Source organism: Myotis nattereri, assembly GCF_964212035.1.
Source record: "Myotis nattereri genome assembly, chromosome: 5".
Classification (NCBI taxonomy): Eukaryota; Metazoa; Chordata; class Mammalia; order Chiroptera; family Vespertilionidae; genus Myotis; species Myotis nattereri.
Window position 1 is genome coordinate 94,678,080 of NC_138080.1, and position 18,936 is coordinate 94,697,015.

The 18,936-nt window shown below is 46.2% G+C and overlaps 1 protein-coding gene across 1 annotated transcript in view; it reads left to right on the forward strand.

Moving 5' to 3' along the window:
* CYFIP2 (cytoplasmic FMR1 interacting protein 2) overlaps positions 1-16,061 on the forward strand; it is a 107,047-nt gene extending 90,986 nt beyond the window's left edge. The window contains exons 28-32 of the mRNA XM_081092182.1: positions 3,324-3,396; positions 3,860-3,954; positions 9,280-9,518; positions 10,883-11,030; positions 13,209-16,061. Coding sequence (XP_080948308.1) covers positions 3,324-3,396; positions 3,860-3,954; positions 9,280-9,518; positions 10,883-11,030; positions 13,209-13,376 — 723 coding nt within the window. The 3' untranslated portion in view covers positions 13,377-16,061. The remainder of the gene's footprint in view (positions 1-3,323; positions 3,397-3,859; positions 3,955-9,279; positions 9,519-10,882; positions 11,031-13,208) is intronic.
* Positions 16,062-18,936: the final 2,875 nt, after the last annotated feature.

Below are 18,936 nucleotides of genomic sequence, written 5' to 3' on the forward strand. Positions count from 1 at the left end.
CATCTCTTCTCACTCTTCCTCCCAATATTTCATTATACTACTTATAATTTCTGTTGTTTTCTCTTGTAACCAGCGATAATATATTTACATGATACCTTTAGTGCAGCAGTAATATTGATTCTACACACTCTCAGTGGACTTCACAGGCCAGTGGCTGGGTGGGTTCCTGGGCAGAGTTGAAGGCCAAGTGCGGATCCTTTCAGACTGAGATTGGACAAGAGGGAGGTCAGCCGTTAGCATTGGCACCCACAGTGGAAGCTTGTTTGGATCCCTGACGCAGGCCTGTGTGTGCTCCACACTGAACTAGACATTAGATAGATAGATAGATAGATAGATAGATAGATAGATAGATAGATAGATATTATTGATTTCAGAGAGGAAGGGAGAGGGAGAGAGAGAAAGAAGCATCAATGATGAGAGAGAATCATCGATTGGCTGCCTCCTGTACGCCCCCAGCTGGGGATCGAGCCCACAACCCGGGCATGTGCCCCTGACTGGAATCAAACCTGGGACCCTTCATTCCTCAGGCTGACGCTCTATCCACTGAGCCAAACCACCTAGGGCTGAACTAGACATTTTTATCATCGCCATGGCCTCAGCAAACAAATGCCGAACAAATACCTCCCAAGAAGGTGTTGCCGAGTATGCAGCCACCTCACTATGCAAATGGCCACGTTCGCCTCCTCTGGGAGCTCCTTGCCAAATGTTTCCCACCTTTACCAGGACACCACGTCCTGTGTCTTTCCTCACCTTCAGTCACAAATGGCATTGCCAGGTGGCGCGCACACAGGAGGCACGCCAGCATGAAGCGTCCTTCCCAGGAGCCTTTGGAGCCCTGAAGTTTGCAAACTCAGCGTGGTGGTGGGAGGAGAGGGGTAAATGGACACTCTTGTCTCCCCCAAAGAAATCGGAAGTGGAAGCTCATCATGTGAAATGGATAAGTCAGCAGCATTGCCTCTTTTCCCATCTCCTACATGTCTCCCAGGATCAATTTCACCCACATTAACAAAACAGAAAGTGGATAGTTCATACAACGGGCAACTTTTCTAGTAACAACGCATTTCTAGGAGCAGCTAAAATTTTGGAAGCAAACAAGGAAGATAAAAAGTTTGGCAGTGGGGTATCTGCTTGGATACTTCAGTTCCTCATTGCCCTTCAAATAAAATCCAGGCTTCATACCATGCCTATGAGGCCACACATGAACTGGTCCCTCCCTACCATCAGGGCCTCAGACTGGACTCTGATTCCTGCATCACTTTACTCCAGTTGACTTTCTGCCCCAGGCCCTTTGCACTGGAATGCTCTTACCTCATACCTACATAGCTTGCTCCCTCACTTCATTCCATTCTTTATTTAAATGTGTTTGCCTCAAAAAAAGATTTTTACCTAACCACCTTCTCTCAAGTAGTCCCTTCCCCAGTCACTCTAGCTTATTACCCTGTTGTGTCTTATCACTATGTGAAATTTCCTGATTTATTTACTTTTGTTTATCTGTCTCTATGAACTAGACTGTAAATGCCATGTGAGTGCAAAGATCTAGTCTAACTTGTTCAACATCATATCTGCAAAACCTAGAACAGTGCCTAGTGCTCAATACGTATTTGTAAGATGAATGGATGTAATAGTATTCTTGTATTTGGAGGATTGTCATATAGGTAAATATGCTCATTTACATACTCATCTAAGAAACATAAGGGGGAAATATTCATTCACTTAATAAATAATTGAGAAACTATTATGTCCTAGACTCAAAAATGAATTGGGCTGCCTCCAGAAGTTCTGAGCTATTGATTACTGGAGGTATAGAAGAGTAGCCTGAATGTTATCTTAAAAAAGAAGTTATTGCCAAAACCGGTTTGGCTCAGTGGATAGAGCGTCGGCCTGCAGACTGAAGGGTCCCAGGTTCGATTCCAGTCAAGGGCATGTGCCTTGGTTGCGGGCACATCCCCAGTGGGAGGCGGCTGGTCGGTGTTTCTCTCTCATCGATGTTTCTAACTCTCTATCCCTCTCCCTTCCTCTCTGTAAAAAGTCAATAAAAATATATTTTTTAAAAAAAGAAGTTATTAAATCAGTATCTAGGCCTCTATCATAAGGAACTAGAGAAAGAAAAGCAAATTAAACCCAAAGCAAGCAGAAGAAAGAACATAATAAAGACAAGAACAGGAATCAGTAACATTGAAAGCAAAAACTATAGAGAAATATGAATGAAACTAAAAGCTGGTTCTTTGCGGGGGGGTGGGGGGGGGAATCAATGAAATTGATAAACCTCTAGCCAGACTGACCGAGAGAAAAAAGAAAAGACACAAATTACCAATACCAGGAATGAAATAGGGAGATTACTATAGATCCCACAGACATCAAAGGTCTACTGCAAGCAACTCCATGTCCACAAATTAAACTTAGATAAAAGGAGCAAGTCCTTGAGACACACAAACCCCCAAACTCACTCAGAAATATCGATAACCTGAATGGTCCTATTACTAAAGAAATGTTATACCTAGTTTTTTAAAAATATTTTTTTATTCAGAGAAGGAGGGTGAGGGAGAGAGAGAGAGAAACATCAGTGATGAGAGAGAATCATTGATTGGCTGCCGCCTGCACACCCTCTACTGGAGATCGAGGCCGCAAGCAGGGTATATGCCCTGACTTGGAATCAAACCATGACCTCCTGGTTCATAGGTCAATGCTCAACCACTGAGCCAACCAGCAGGGCCTTACCTCGTTGTTGTTTTTTTTAAAGCTTTCAGCAAAGAAAACTTCAGATGCAGATGGTTTCACTTGTGAATTCTAGCAAACACTTAGGGAAGAAGTAATACTGATTCAACACCCTCTCCCCCAGAAAATACAAAAGGGAAATCTCTTCCCAACTTATCTTATGAGGTCAGCATCATCCTGATTAGTGAGTTGGAGGGTTGGCCCAGCTAGCTGCTTTGAACCCACAGGCCTCACAACCAATGAGACAAACACAGTCTGGGGCCCATTATCTCTGCTTGATCCCACTGTCACTCATTCGAATTCTTCAGCAAACTCCTTATAAGATTATAATGAAAATGTGTTGCACACTCATTGTGTGCCAGGGACTTTGCTATGAAGTTATGCATTCTCTCAATTAATCCTCACAACAGCCCCTTAAAATGGGTACTATTCACATCTTCATTTTGCAGATAAATAGTCTCAGAGAGACTAGTATCCCACAGCTAGCAAGTAAAGTGGCAGGATTTGAACTCAGGTCTGGCTGACTTCAGTGCTCAAATTTTTAGGAATGAAAATTCTTCCTGGTTTAAAGTGATTTTTTAAAAACTTCCCTCCATCTCTTTTTGCAGTCTCAGGAGGAAGTCTGTGATTTGCTCCATGCTGCGCCCTTCCAAAATATCTTGCCGCGAGTCTACATCAAAGGTAAGAAACCACTAACAGCCACTCAGTAGCCAACTTGATTTTGAACTTTATGCTTACTTAGTCCCAATAAACCAGATCTGCAGTCATAAAGGGAGAAGGTTAAAGCTTTGGGCAGCTATGAAATGGTCACAGAATGGTAGACTTGGATGGTGCCCCAGGCCTGTTCCTTCATCCTTCTGGAACATCCCTAGCCTCTTGCTGTCTAGCCTGGGTTTGAATCATTTGAGTGAGGGGAACTCTCATCATCCCAGGAGGTAGATGATTCCATTGCTGGACAGAGAGAATAGAATCTTTTTCCTTATAGTGAGTCCTGATCACACTCATCAAAAACAAGGAGAACAGTTCTAGGCTCCATTCAAGTTTTAGAATGCAAATAGGTCACCGCATCCTCTGAGAGTGTCCCTTCCCCAGGTCCCCCTGTTGTGGCCTGAATCTCACTCTCTGCCTACTGCTCCTTTGACAGAGGGGGAGCGTCTGGAAGTCCGGATGAAACGCCTGGAAGCCAAGTACGCCCCGCTTCACCTGGTCCCTCTGATAGAGCGGCTGGGGACCCCTCAGGTACGATCCTTCACCGAAAGGAGCTTTAGAGGGAGAGCATTTGGTCCAGCCCCTCCTTTTACAGGGGAACTGGGGCCCAGAGAAAGGAAGAGATTGTCTAACCACAAAGCCTGTTAGTGGCAGGGCAGGTCTGGAGTGAGATTTGCTGGCTCTCAAGCCTGAGTTCTTCCTTCCACCCCCTGTGTCCTCTATGCTGCCAGGAAAGAAGGAAGTCAGACAAGTACCCGTGATGCCCTGTTCGGGTTTGAGAGTTCTGCTATGTTATCTCTCAGAATTAAAACGCCACACACCCTGTGAGCCAGCAGCCCACGTCTGCACATCTTTGCCAGGGAAACGCTTGCAGAAACCAGGTGTTTACTGCCGTGTTGTTCATTAAAGCAAAAGCTAGAAGCAGCCTAAATGCCAGTCAGTGCAGGGTTGACTAAACAAAAGGAGGTGGCATCATCTAAACGCGGAGCACTCATTATGTAACCATGAAAAGGAAAATTCGATCCGGGTGCATCCATGTGGCTAGATCATAAGCACATGGCTGGATGAATAAAGCAAGTTGTTACACCACAGCTCATACAGTTTGATGCCATTTGTACATTTTTAAACCCACACACACACACACACACACACACACACACACACACACACAAAACCATATAAGTAAAACTTTTCCTAGAAAATGATACACATTTAGGTCAAAATGGTGGCAAGCCCTAAAGAAGATGAGAGACAGAGATGGGGGGATCAAAGACCAGCCTCCTCTGAAATGCTCGAATGTTATCAAAGGTGAATGGGCATGAATTCGACAACTAATTTTTACAAACCAGTCCTACCAGTGGCTTTGAATGTGAAGACCAGTAAGACAGGAACCCCTGCCTTCAGAGAACTCACAGACTGTGCAGGGGGTCAGGACAGAAGGAAAATGGGGAGAAAGAGAGACAAGAAAACCATGTGCTGGACCAGGGCAGAATTCAGGAAGAAGAGAGACAGGGCACCAGAGGGAGCCAAGCCAAGATGGTGCATTTTGGTCGCCAAAGCTCACTGTCAGAGGTTTAGGATTCAGCTCCCTCCTGGGCTTGCATTCCTGTGGTCCTCTGTCCTGTGTGTATCTGAAGACTCACACTCTGGGGTCTCTCTTCTCTTGAAAAGCACAGCAAGCATTTGGGGCAAATTGCAGAGCCGATCCGCCCCGGTGTCACCCTGATGCGCCAGACCCTCTGCATGCCACCCACCTGCTCCGGAAAACGTGACTAACCGTTCCGTGGGCAGGCTCTTTGAGTCACCCCTCAGGGAGTTCAGACACTCTGCAGGGCGCACACTTTCTTTCCCGGCCTTCGGGGGCTGAACAGAGGAGACCTCTAACGATTTCCTTTTAGGGAGAAATCCCCCAGGCCGGCACCATAGCAGTGTGCCTGCCCCTCGGCTGGTGTCATCCTACAAGAATCCGGCCCTCGCACCAGGCTGTGGCATGCATTTCCACTCAGAGCGCTGGATTCCTGCCCTGCTCTGGCCAACACCATTTCCTGGGGACCGATATAAATCGCAATTTGTCAAACACAGAGTATTGTATAAACAAAAGCCTAGACAGTCTGCAGGAGAGGAAATGCCAGTTTAATAAATCTGCCGGCCCTCAAGAAAGAGTCCAAAACTGTGCTCATCCTGTGGACCCAAGAAGAGTTAACTAAATATTAACTTCTGAGCTGACTGGGGTTTGGGGGGCTCATGTAATACAGGTTGAGCCAAAAGGAGGTTCATAGTTGTTCATATGGAAAATTATACAATAACGAATAAGTAATAATACAAGAATAAACTCTGTGTTTCGCTTCCTCACAACTATACACCTCCTTTGCCCCACCCGTATCTAGGTTGGTGACGGCCGTTCTGCTACATATTCAAAGTCAGGAGTTTTAACATGATTGCATCACTTGCGTTGGTTTCTGGGACACATTGAGGTGACCTGACTTGTTGCCCAGTGCTATCCTGGAAGGAACACTCTGGCAGAGAGTCAGAAGACAGGGGTCCTGGTCCCAGCTTCACCCCTGCGTTGTCACATAACATAACACTAGGCATTTAATATCTCAGCCTTGGTTTTCCCATTAAATGGGCTAGTAGCTGTTTTGTTTTGCCTTGCATGGTCATTATGATGAACAAATAAGTAAAAGGCTTCTAAAAACACAATGAATTATTTTTTTAAGAAGAAGAGCATCAGTCCTGCCAGCTTGACTCAGTGGTTGAGCATCAACCTATGAACCAGGAAGTGGCGGTTCGATTCCCGATCAGGGCATGTGCCTGGGTTGCAGCCTTGGTCCCCAGTGGGGGGCATGCAGTAGGCAGCTGATCAATGATTCTCATCATTGATGTTTCTATCTCTCTCTCCCTCTCCCTTCCTCTCTGAAATCAATAAGAAATATTTTTTTTTTAAAAGGAGGATATCATTCTCCTCCAAAGGTCACTAGCTGTAATCAGAGTGCTCCATGTGGAAATGCATTTCCATGTGGTTTCACAGGTGCTTCGTCTAGTCCCTTGTTAACTCAGAAAAGAATGGCAGAAAATGAGAGGACCCCCTCCCTCGAGTGGAATAGAAATGGATAAAATTTATGTTAAACTATATATATATGTGCTCATACATATATTTATGCTCATATATTTACGATCATATATCACCAAGCACAAATTGGGGGTATTTACAGCAAATAGTCTATAATATACTTTTTCAGAGAAAAAAATGACAGCATACCAAACGAAGAACGCACATGAAAGAACACTGACAACATAAAAATATAAATGCCGACAAACATCCGAGAAAGTGCCCAGCCGTCCCAGTAGTCAGGGAAAAGTCATTAAACATCACAGGGAACGACCCCTGTTCATCTGTCGGGCTGGTGGACGGCTTCTCTGGACAGCGGAGCACCAGGCAGGGTCAGGAACAGGCTTCACACAGACGGCATGCAGGGGCCTGTCGCCATGTGGCAAACGCCTTTAAACTCTACAGTGTACTCTTTGATGGAGCAGTTCTCTTTCTAGGGTTTTATCCTAAGGCAATAGCTAGAGGTAACCTCAGCAAGTGTTCTGTGTAAGGCTGGTTGTGTAGGGACTGTCTGTGATGGTAAAGATTTGTAAACAATTTAAAATAACCCACAAGAGGAGAGGACTAAATAAAGGATGGTGTGTCAGTGGCCAGTTTGTGTAGCCATTAAAAATTCATGTGAAAATATGGAAGGAAATGGTTTTTTTAGAGAAACAAAAAAGCAATACAGATAAGATGACCCAAATTTTGTTAAAATATAGATGTCTATACACACATACATGAACACAAACAAATGATGCATCGGTATTTTAAGAAACCTCATCTCTGGGTAATGGGGTCTATGGGAAATTTTTATTTTCTTACGTTTTAATTTTTTTTTCTAGATTTTACCCAGTGACCATCCGTGTACTTATAGTTCACAGGAAAACTGTAAGGCTAACCACTTTTTTAAGGAAAGGAATAAAGCCCCTAACCATTTCAGTCAAGGCCCCTATGGTTGACTGTAAGTAGGTGGGGGTGGGGTGGTCACCAGAATTCATAGTCTTTCTGCAGACTTATAAACCCCCTTGCTAATTTTTTAATCCCCCCACAATTGTCAAGCCTTGAGGATTGATTCAGACTAACTAAATGCACAAGAGATTAGTCACTCAGAACTCTTTATGAACTTATGAAGGAGAATATTCCTGACTCAAGATCCTTTATTTGTTTATGAACATCTTCACTGTCCTGGGCACTCCCTTTCTGAAGGGAAGAACCAAATGCCAGCCTGGCAGAGAGTTGCCTGTGAGAACGAATCAAGCCCCAGGCCCAGGATTCTGTAAGAGCGATTCCTAGTTCACCGTGGCAACTTGAGTGCTCCCTTCCCTGCTCAGTAGCTACCTTCTCTGTCCACAGAATCAAGACGAGTCCCCTTGAATCAGGGCTCCCTCTCCTTCCTGTTTGGAACAAATGTTGTGAAACTCTTCTTCCCCAATTTACGGTTTATTTGGAGACTAATTTCAGCATGTTGTTGTCATGACAACTGCACTCCTGGCCCACAATATCCTAACAGGCTCGCACAGTGGTGTTTCCTGATTTATTTCCCTCCACAGATTAATTGAGGGGTTGTCCTCTTCCTGGGGGCTCCAGGGTGAGAGCTTGCATCAAGAAATCGGGCAGACCCCTCCCCACCAGGCTCCCTGTAAAATGAGCTCTCTGGGGAGACCACCGCCTGGGGAGCCCATCCCACAGGTACCCTGTGGATCTTTTGGTCTTAGAAGCCACCCTCGTTAGCTTTGTCCCTAGATTTGGAGACCATACTTTGACCTTAGATGTTAACATCTCTCGTACTTTGCACATGGCTTTTGAGACCTGTACCGCTATTTTTACTTGGCACTCAAACAGCAATGAGTCTTGATGTGCTGCTGGTCTAGCCAGCCAATGGCCAGAGATTCAATAAGCAGACGCCAGGGGAGAGCCAGTTTACGTTATTAATACAGATCATTTACAGTGGTCAGAGGACTTCTAGCTAGAGGAATTAATTCTGGGAATTCAGTGGCAAATTTTAAGAGTAACATACGCTCATTGTAACACATCCAACTGTACAGAAGTATTTAAAGTAAAAAGGGAAACTCTCACCCACTTCGTCAAGCCCATCTGTTCTCACAACTGATGCTAATCCTTCTAACCTTCTAAAATGTTTTCCACACACCCGACACAGAGTTGTGTGTGTGTCTGTGGGCTTGTGTGTTATTGATGTCTTTTAATAGGATTATAGTATATGTCCTTTCCTACAACTTGCTCTATTCGCTTAACAATTTAACCCACAGACCTACCAGGATTCAGAGCCTCACTGTATCACTCACCGGCTGCCTCCCCGAACCGCAGTTTCTTCATCTGTAAAATGGGAATAATAATGGCACAAACTGCACAGGGTTGGTGTAAGGAATAAATGAAGTCAATACTTATCAAGTGCTTAGAACAGGGCCTGCTATGTTACACACTCAGTGAGTATGAGCTAGAAGTCAGTGGCACCGTAGTAGCAATCATACCGTTAGTAGGATTGCCTCAGTCTTTTCACTGTCTACCTAGCATTTCACTCATTACATGGGTGTATCAAAATTCTTTAAAACTGTTCCTCTGTCCATGGCTCCTGGACTTTACTTACTACCAGACTTCCCTGCCGCTGCGCTCAGGTTTACAAAGTTAATGCCCTGCTATGGGCAAGACGTCAGTTCTGGTGAATGAATTGCAGGTATAACCAGCTCCAGCATTTGGGAGTCTCTGAGATGTCGATAGAAGGTTTATATATACGCTTCTGTCCCCAGCAAATTGCCATCGCTCGGGAGGGTGACCTGCTGACCAAGGAGCGGCTGTGCTGCGGCCTGTCCATGTTCGAGGTCATCCTGACCCGCATTCGGAGCTACCTGCAGGACCCCATCTGGCGGGGCCCGCCGCCCACCAACGGTGTCATGCACGTGGACGAGTGTGTGGAGTTCCACCGGCTATGGAGTGCCATGCAGTTCGTCTACTGCATCCCCGTGGGGACCAACGAGTTCACAGCCGAGTGAGTACCCCCTAGGGAAGGCGGGTCACCTCCACTTAGCTGGTCCCCCCAAGCGGCATCAGCTGCCAGAGCCCAGCCAGAAACGTGGTGGGCAGGGGCAGGGCTGTCCAGTGACTATTTATTGAGCACATACTATGTGCCGGTCGCTTTGTGAGGTGCTGGACCTATACCAGTGCTGAGCAAAATTAGTTCCCAGCCTTGTGGGGGTTAGGGGGTCAATGGAGAGACATAAGGCACATTGAATGAGACAGCAAGGGCAGGAAGGATGACAGATGTGAAAAGGGAGAGAAGTAGTTTATTAAAATTACCTGATGGCCCTGACCAGTTTGGCTCAGTGGATAGATCATCGGCCTGTGGACTCAAGGGTCCCGGGTTCGATTCCTGTCAAGGGCATGTACCTTGGTTGCGGGCACATACCCAGTGGGGAGTGTGCAGGAGGCAGCTGATCGATGTTTCTCTCTCATCGATGTTTCTAACTCTCTACCCCTGTGCCTTCCTCTCTGTAAAAAAATCAATAAAACATATTTTTAAAAAAATAATAAAATAAAATTTAACTGATGGACTAGAACTGAGCCTTGGACATCACTGGGATTTATATCTTAGGGGGGAGAAGGGCACATTCATGGAAAGGCAACACGTGGCCGGAGGCAGAGATGAGCGTGTGCATGTGAGCGTGCACATTGGGGACTGCGGACCTTGTATGAGGGCCTTGTCTTTCTGAGACTGGAAGCTGGGCTGATTGAATGGGCGGGAGGGGGAAACCTGCCCAGGTTGGGTTGCGGCTGAGGACAAGAAAGAGCAGAGAGATGACCCCTCGGCCTCCCAGGTTGCCCGAGTTCCTGTTGAGACTTGGAGCGTGCAGGCGGAGCTGTACCAGACTCATGAGGACTTGCAGCCCCTACCCCACACACCGGCAGCATCTGCTCATGGGCCCCCGTGCCCCGTCCCTGTCCTCCTGTCCTGCACTGGCCAGTTGGTCTCTCTCTGAAAGGGCTCTTCCCCTCACAGGTGCTCCCGGGCTCCTTTATGGGGCCCAAACAGACTCTTCTTTGACTTGCTGGAAATAGCAGCCATATAAATCTCATGGGCTGGTTGGTTTTTTCCTTGCAAATTTGTCTTCTTCAAAGGCGATTTTTCTTCTATTAGTGGGACAACAGACTGACACCTCTTTGTGGTTAGAAGGGCTTATAATATAACCACAGTCCCTGGAACAAGCGAATCTATAGCTTCTCTTGTACCCATTTCACAGATTAAGGTATTGTCCCAGAGACCAGCTGCTCACTAGCATTGCTCCTGGTCTAAGACGAGGCCCCTTCCCACCCCTCCCTGCCTCTCACTCCAGCTGCTTCCTCTCCTGCTTCCAGGCAATGTTTTGGTGATGGCTTGAACTGGGCCGGCTGCTCCATCATCGTCCTGCTGGGCCAGCAGCGTCGCTTCGACCTGTTCGACTTCTGCTACCACCTGCTGAAAGTGCAGAGGCAGGACGGGAAGGATGAAATCATTAAGAATGTGGTAAGCAGCTGGGGCCCGGGAGATGGGGCCAGGCCTGACAAGCAGGCTTTTCTCTAAAAAGGAGGGTGAGCTGATTAGGGAGCCAACTCCCCACACTGCAGGGAGTACAGAGACACTCAGTGGAGGGGATCTCCTCATAGGAAGCCATGAATCATTTGCTCATAACCCGCTGGGATGAATCAGGTCACCCTGCAGGGCAGGGCCGGGCTGGGCTCCAGACCTGAAATACACCTTCCCTGTGCCAGCCAGGCTCGGCCGATGCCAGTTCCTCGTCTGCACAAACTTTCACTGAACGTGGGAGTTGTGCAGGCCTCGGGTATGCAGTGCTGTTGGGGGAGCCTCCAGGAGGGCTGTCTAAACCAGGCCGAGGAGGGAGGGGGCAGGCAGAGGAGACTTGCCAGGGAGGTGATGCTCAGACCAAGTTCAGGATGATCAGCAGCAAATAGCCAGGCAGAAAATGGGGTCCAGAATGTTCCAAACAGAGGGATAGCTACAGCAAAGACACAGACATGAGGATGTGTGGCTGGCAAGGATGGGTATTCAGGACCAGCTGAAGGGAGAGAGGCAGGGGCCACCTCAAAGGGTTGGTTTTTGTTTTGGTTTTTCATTATGGGAGAATATATAGAACATAAAATTTACCATTTTAACCATGTTAAGGGGAGAGTTTCACTATTTTTACGTTTCGTGTATTAAGTACACTCAGTACGCTCACATTGTTGTCAGCCATCACCACTATCCCCAGAACGTATTAATCTCCCTGAAACTCTGCCCACGAAACACTAACTCTTCATCTCCTGCTGCCCCCGCGCCGCCCCTCCCACCCCCACCGCCCAGCCACTGGCAACCACCCTTCCACTTTCTGCTTCTGTGAATGTAACTACTGCAGGGAATTCATATGGTGGGATCCTCACTTAGCGTTATGTATTTAAGGTTCAGCAGATTGTAGCACGTTTCAGAATTTCCTTCCTTTTTAAGGCTGAATACACCACATTTTGTTTATCAGTTCATCTGTTGGTAAACGTTTGAATTGCTTCCACCTTTTGGCTGTTGTAGAAAATGCTATTGTGATCATGAGTGTACAAATAACTGTTCAGGTTCCTGCTCTCATTTATTTGGAATATATACCAAAGGTGGAATTGCTGGGTCATATGGGACTTGTATTTTGAATTTTTAAAGAACCACCATGCTGTTCTCCATAGATCTGCACCCTTTTACATTCCCAGTAAGGCACAAGGGTTCCAATTTCTTCGCATTCTCCCCAGCATTTGTTATTTTCTGGACTTTTTGGTAATAGCCATTCTAATGAGTGTGAAGAGGCATCCCATTGTGATTTGACTCTCATTTTCTTAATGATTAGTGATGTGAGCATATTGGCTATTTGTTTATCTTCTTCCGAGAGTCCATTCTAGTCTTTTGTTTTTACTTGTTTTGTTGTTGTTGTTGTTATTGAGTTGTAAGAGTTCTTTATACATTCTGGATAGTAATCCTTTATCAGGTATGTGATTTACAAGTATTTTCTCCCATTCCATGGATTGCCTTCTCACACAGCTGGTAATGTCCTTTGATTCAGACAAGCTTTTTAATGTAGTCCAATTTATTTTTTTCTTTTATTACCTGTGCTTTTGGTGTCACATCTAAGAAATCATTGCCAAATTCAATGTCACGAATTTTTTTCTCTACCTTATCTTCTAAGAGTTTTTGAGTTTTAGCTCTTATGTAGGCCTTCGACCCATTTTGAGCTAATTATTTATATATGGTATAAGGCAAGGATCTAATTTCATTCTTTTGCATGTGGATATCCAGTTTTCCCAGCACCATTTGTTGAAAAGACTACCCATCCCCCATTGAATGATCTTAACACCCTTGTCAGAAATCATTTGACCATATATGGAAGAATTTATTTCTGGGCTACCCATTCCATTGATCTCTATGTCTACCTTCATGCCAGTGTCACTCTGCTTTGTAGTAAGCTTTGAAACTCACAAGGTGTTTTATGGCCAAGTTAACATTTGATTATCAAGCTCTGGGAACCCATAGAAACCTTTAAGCAAGAGAGTGATGGGATCATTGAGGCATCAGGACCCTAGACCCCAACCTCGCTGAATTTTTCTCTTGCTCACCCTTTATTTCTCTATCTCCTCCTCCCACCCCTAACCTGAATGGCCGTGTCCTTTGCAGCCGCTGAAAAAAATGGCAGACAGGATCAGGAAGTACCAGATCTTGAACAATGAGGTTTTTGCCATCCTGAACAAGTACATGAAGTCCGTGGAGACAGACAGTTCCACCGTGGAGCACGTGCGCTGCTTCCAGCCACCCATCCACCAGTCCCTGGCCACCACCTGCTAGGCGGAAGGTCCTGCAAACCCTCAACCTGGAGGAGACCACGCAGCAGGAGAGAGAAAGCCATGGCCAGCCCTGCAATGGGGTCCGACTGGACAGCGTGTGGGATGGACCTGGAAGCCAATAGGAACGTCCCCAAACACATCTACACTCCCAAGCGGCCTGTGCATGCTCTCCCCTGACATCTCCATGGTGGTTTTGCCCTAGCATAAATGAAAACAACACAAAACAAAAAACCAGGGCATATGTGCTTTTGTTTTCTCCTTTCTTTCCTCAGCTGTGTTAAGAGCCCTAGTTTCACCCTTCCTCCATCTCACAGCTCCACCCCACATCTGTGGTTGCTTCCCAAGACTTCCTCCCAGATGGTGACCTCCTACCCGGGGCCCACGTGTAGCCTCAAAGCTGAAGTCTCTGAAATGGAGAAAAGAGTGTGGCCATGGCCCTAGAAATCAGCCTAACCGGATGGTCATGCCTCCTCTACTGGCTTCTTCACGTCCCCTGGCTCCCTCCCCCAGTTTTTCCAGGTGGCACCTCCTCCTGCTCTGGACACCAGGGATTCTACCGCCAGAGTACTCTGGGCCAGGCGCTGAGAGCCCTGGAGAAAGAGGACAAGGTGTCAGCACCATGGTAGGTGGTGTTGGCTCTGACCTTCCGTGGACTCCAAGCCACATCCTAACTCTCCTCCCGAGGCTCTCCTAGAACCCAGACATGCGTTCTCAGCTGTATCCCACTGAGCGGAACTAGGTAGGAAGGTGGTCCGGCCCAGTGTGTGGAAGAGGCATGTATGATTCCATAGCCCGAGACAGAAAGCTACTGGAACATTTCATCAGCTTGACGGTGAGATGGTTCCTTTCTTCATTAAGGAAATACTTAATGATCCCTAAGCCACACAGGGCAATGGACACTGGGACTGCAGCATGGAACAAGTCAGCGAGCAAATTAGGGGCCAGTTCTTTCAGATTGTCATCAAGAAAATATTAAGGGGTTATTTTAATAGGAGCCAGAAACATATTGGGGGTCAAGGAGGTGAGGAATTCAAATAAAATTTGTCAATGAGCTTTTACTACCAAGATCCACCCACAAAAAGGAGTTGTTTTAGTGAATCAGGACTTCATTGTCCTAGAAATGGATTCTTGAGACATTTTATCTTTTGCTCTCACCTTCCTTAATGTTCCTTAACTTAGGTTTTGAGGGATGGGGGTATCCCACAGGGGCATAACTACTTCAAATTTCGCAGACTGATCCAAAATCCCTAGCAGATCTCCCTCCAGGCATGGGGGGAGTGGGAAGATGGAAGCCTTTGGAAGTGAATGTCTCATTACAGAGCGCACCATCTCCAAAGGGGGCCTGTGCTCCTGGGCTTGTAAGAAAATATAAAGTGAAGTATTTGATATCGCCCACCTCCACCCCGACCCAGGAGGAAAAGAAAAGAGAAAAAAATAGAACAATAATGATCCCCTCCCTCAGGGTGGATGGATGGAAATGGTTAACATTAATCAGGTGGCTCATTTTAACCCCATGGGAAGAGCAAGCACGAGTCCAGAGCAAGAGGCTTGTGTGATACGCCGATACTCACCAGGGAGGAGGGAGCTGGGGCTCACCAGGTGTGGTCCAAAGGCCTCCTACCACGGCCTCCTGAGATTACCACGTTTAATGCCGATTCCTGGGCTCCACCTCAAACCCACTAATTTTGCATCCCTGGGAGTAAGTTGGAGAGATCTGAGTTCTGTTGCACAGGGAAGTCCGAGGACCACTGCTGTAGAAGTGCTCTCCCCTGCTAGCCTTTCCATGGAGCTTCCTCTGAGCCATGAAAGTAAATATTTGTAGGGGAGGAGAGTGGTTCAAAGTGGAAGCTGGCAGATCTTGTCTGGAGGTGCAACTTCCTTTTCCGATATTTCAATTCTTCCTCCTGATGACCAGAGATGTGTCCCAAATGCAAGAGGGAAAGATTATACCCCATGGTTGAAAGACACAGAACATGCCTTCAAAACCCGCAGCAAATCTCTTAAGTTTCAGAGCCTTCTGAAACTTCAGTCCTGTCTGCGAACAGTCACTGTTGCAGTCAGATGACCAGTTCTTAAGTCCTAAAGGTCTTTCCAGATCCTTGACTGTTGCTTTTGTGGAGATTTGGATCATCCATTTGATGAGATTGCAAGTTCAACTACCCACCCTCCTGGCCCTGCATTCATAAATCTGAATTTGACCCATTATCCTCAGGAGATTCTATCCCAGTAAAATGAGGTCTTCACCTTCGGGAGAGTCCTCTCATTTCCCCAGCTTGCCAGCAGCATTTATTTATGAGCATTGAAGAGGTTTAAAATTCTTTACGCCTTGATGTTATACCCACCCCCCTTCTGTGGTGTGTGTGTGTGTGTGTGTGTGTGTGTGTGTCTTAAGAATCAAGTAATAAAAAACAAAACATAGGTTTTAAAAAATTAAAAACACACATCTGTTTCAGAAACTGTCAAATGTACCATATTTGTATTAAGAGATGTTGGGGATTTTTGTACAATGAATTTACATTTATTTATGGTGACTTCTATCTACCCTTGTGATCAAATAATGTTAAATTCTTAAATCATATTTGCTATGCAGCTGAAGATGATATTTTGCTTTGTATCTTGGAGTACCTGTGTTGAGTTGATAAACATTTCCATCTTCATTAAAATTGCTTCAAAACTGGTGAAACCAGCATCTTGGTCATGATTCTGGGTCATTTTCCAGTCCTCGTCGCCTTTGGAAGGCCACATTAAAACTGATGACTAAGAAAATAACCCAGCCTGGCCGGTGTAGCTCAGTGGTTGAGCATCGACCTATGAACCAGGAAGTCACGGTTCGATTCCCAGTCAGGGCACATGCCTGGGTTACAGCCTGGATCCCCGGTAGGGGGCATGCAGGAGGCATCCAACTGATGATTCTCTCTCCTCATTGATGTTTCTTATCTCTCCCTCTCCCTTCCTCTCTGAAATCAATAAAAATATATTTTTAAAAAAAACAAAACCTGAATGGAGTGGGAGAAGATAGAGCCAGCAGGTCAGCGTGCCCTAAACTAATGGCTTGCTTTGCTTTTTCACTGAGGAAATTACCTCTTTACAAGTTGACTTGTACAGGACAAGATATAGGAGATATGTCCTGCCCTTAGGGAACGCATAGTCTCACTGAGTGTAGCTGGCACCCTAGACCCCTAGTTTTAAGAGGAAGAATGGGAATTAGTATGAATGAGGCCTGATAAGTGTGGGCACTGTGCTAGGTCCCATTCATCATTCCTGTGACCCCAGCACAGTCACTCTGTGCCATAGCCCACTTTGACAGGCTGCACTGTGTTCATTTCCACACAGTTACTAGGTGAAGACAGAGGGAGAAGACGGACACCTGTAAGCCAAGGAGATTTTTAAAAAATTCTTCATTGTTGAAGTATTACATATGTCTCATTCCCCCCCCCCCATTAACCTCTCCCCTGCTGCTCCCACCCCCCAGCACCTGCCCTCACCCCCCCCCCACTGTGTCCATTGATTATGCTTATATGCATGCATACAAGTCCTTTGGTTGCTCTCTTACCCAACCTTCCCACCACCCCACCCCCCGCCACCCTCCTCCACCAAGGAGATCGTAAGTGTTCTCCTACACCAAAAAAAGAAAAAAGGTAAATGTGGGGTGATGGATGAGTTAATTAACTTGGTGGTAGTGATCATTTCAAAATGTACTAGTATATCGAAACATTACATAGAACACCTTAAATACATACAATTTTTATTTTTCACTTATATCTCAATAAAACTGGGGTAAAGGGAATCTTGACTATAAGAACAGAATAATGTTGCTAAACCAAAAGCAAGAAAAATTAAATTTATAGAATAAATACATACTAATTTATGAATTACAGATGTCTTTATTTTATCCATTCAAACGTGGCTGGCTCAACAACAGAACACCCAGAAATATGCAGTGATAATTAAATGCAGTCATCTTTGGTATTTTGGCCAACTTGCAGTCATACAAAACCCTTGACATCACATAGACTTTATTTTGTGTTATAAATGTATATTTTGTCATCAGGAAGACAGAGCGTATTTTACAACAGCGTAACCGCGTGATTTAGAACTTTTGATTATTTAGAGACATGTGGTATGTGGTACTTTTGCCCCAGACCCTGCAGACGGTGGGAGGGGCCTGGCTGTGATCCTGCGTCAGTTCCCCTAAAGAGAGTAAAGCCCAAGGTGGGAAAGAAACAAAGACGCATTTGGGTGAGGAGGAGATTAACCCGCCCCCAAAGCCAGTCTCCCCTTCCCCATCTGGTTTGATTTACTCTGATTTCCTCCGTCTGCGCCCCCTTCTCAGCCTGTTCCCAGCCATCCCCAGATGCTGCACCGTCTGGCTGGCCCAGAGCTTCCGGCAGAATGGGGAAGGCGCAGGGTTTCCCTGGGAAAATATGCCGTGAGATGCTATCGGAGCTAAAAATATGTGGCCCCTAAGCTCCACCCTCATTAGTCAGAATAAAACCCAGGGATTTCTGCCTTCTGGAGTTTCAGACCAACAGGAAAAGGGGAAATCAGCGAACCCCTGGTTGGGGCTAAACACTTTCTGGCAAGGAGCCCAGCCTTGAGCTGGAGAAGGCTCCCTGGACTCTGGTGGTTACAGTGGGCAAGGGGCTGACTCTTGCCGGACAGCCTGGGGACAGTCTGGGGTCAGCCCATCCACGGGTACAACTTATTCTCATCTAATCCACTTCTCCCATCATCAGTATACCCATTTTACACTTGAGGACCCAAGCATACAGTGCAATATACAGATCTTGTATCATAGAAATCTATACCTGAAACCTTTCTGATCCTATTAACCAATGCCACCACAATAAATTTAATTTAAAAGAAAAAGAAAACAATACAGATTGAACAACCACACCACTTGCCTTTTTCAGCTCATCCTGAGGTCCCAGGGTCCCCGTTGCTCACACAGACACTCACCCCTACCCCTGCCTTCGGGGAATGCTCCCCCATCTCACATCTCCTCCCCATCTTCACAGACTGAGCCTTCCATCGCCCTTCAGGTCTCACTAAAACACCCCTCCTCCTGAAGCCGAGGTCGCAGTTGCTCCATTAAATACTCTCCACTCATTCTGTACTTGACCTTCTTGCTGCTGTTTATCAAAATTATAATTCAAGGTTGTGTGGCCAGTTACTGGACACAGGCCGTGGATATAGGGATTGCATCTGTCTTGCTCGCCATCATGGCGCCTGTGACTGTCACAGGGTATGACATGTCAGAAGTGCTCCAACTATGCTGAATGAACCCAACCCCCTGCCCCCTCCAAAAAGCTTGTAATGGTGTTAACAGGTTAGCGTGCCTTAAATCAGCAGCCATCATAAGAGAGAGGAGAACAAAAGCCTAGCTGTGTGGTGTCGACTATAAGCGCGATGGTTGTACTGTACTGGGTGGTAAGGAGGTGGGATTGTGCAGAAGGGACAGGGACAAAGACAAGAAAGAAAGAGGAAGGGATGGGCATGAGGTTTGGGGAACAGCGTGGAGGCAGAGCCTGCTGGGACCACCTGGTGTTGGTCATTTTCTT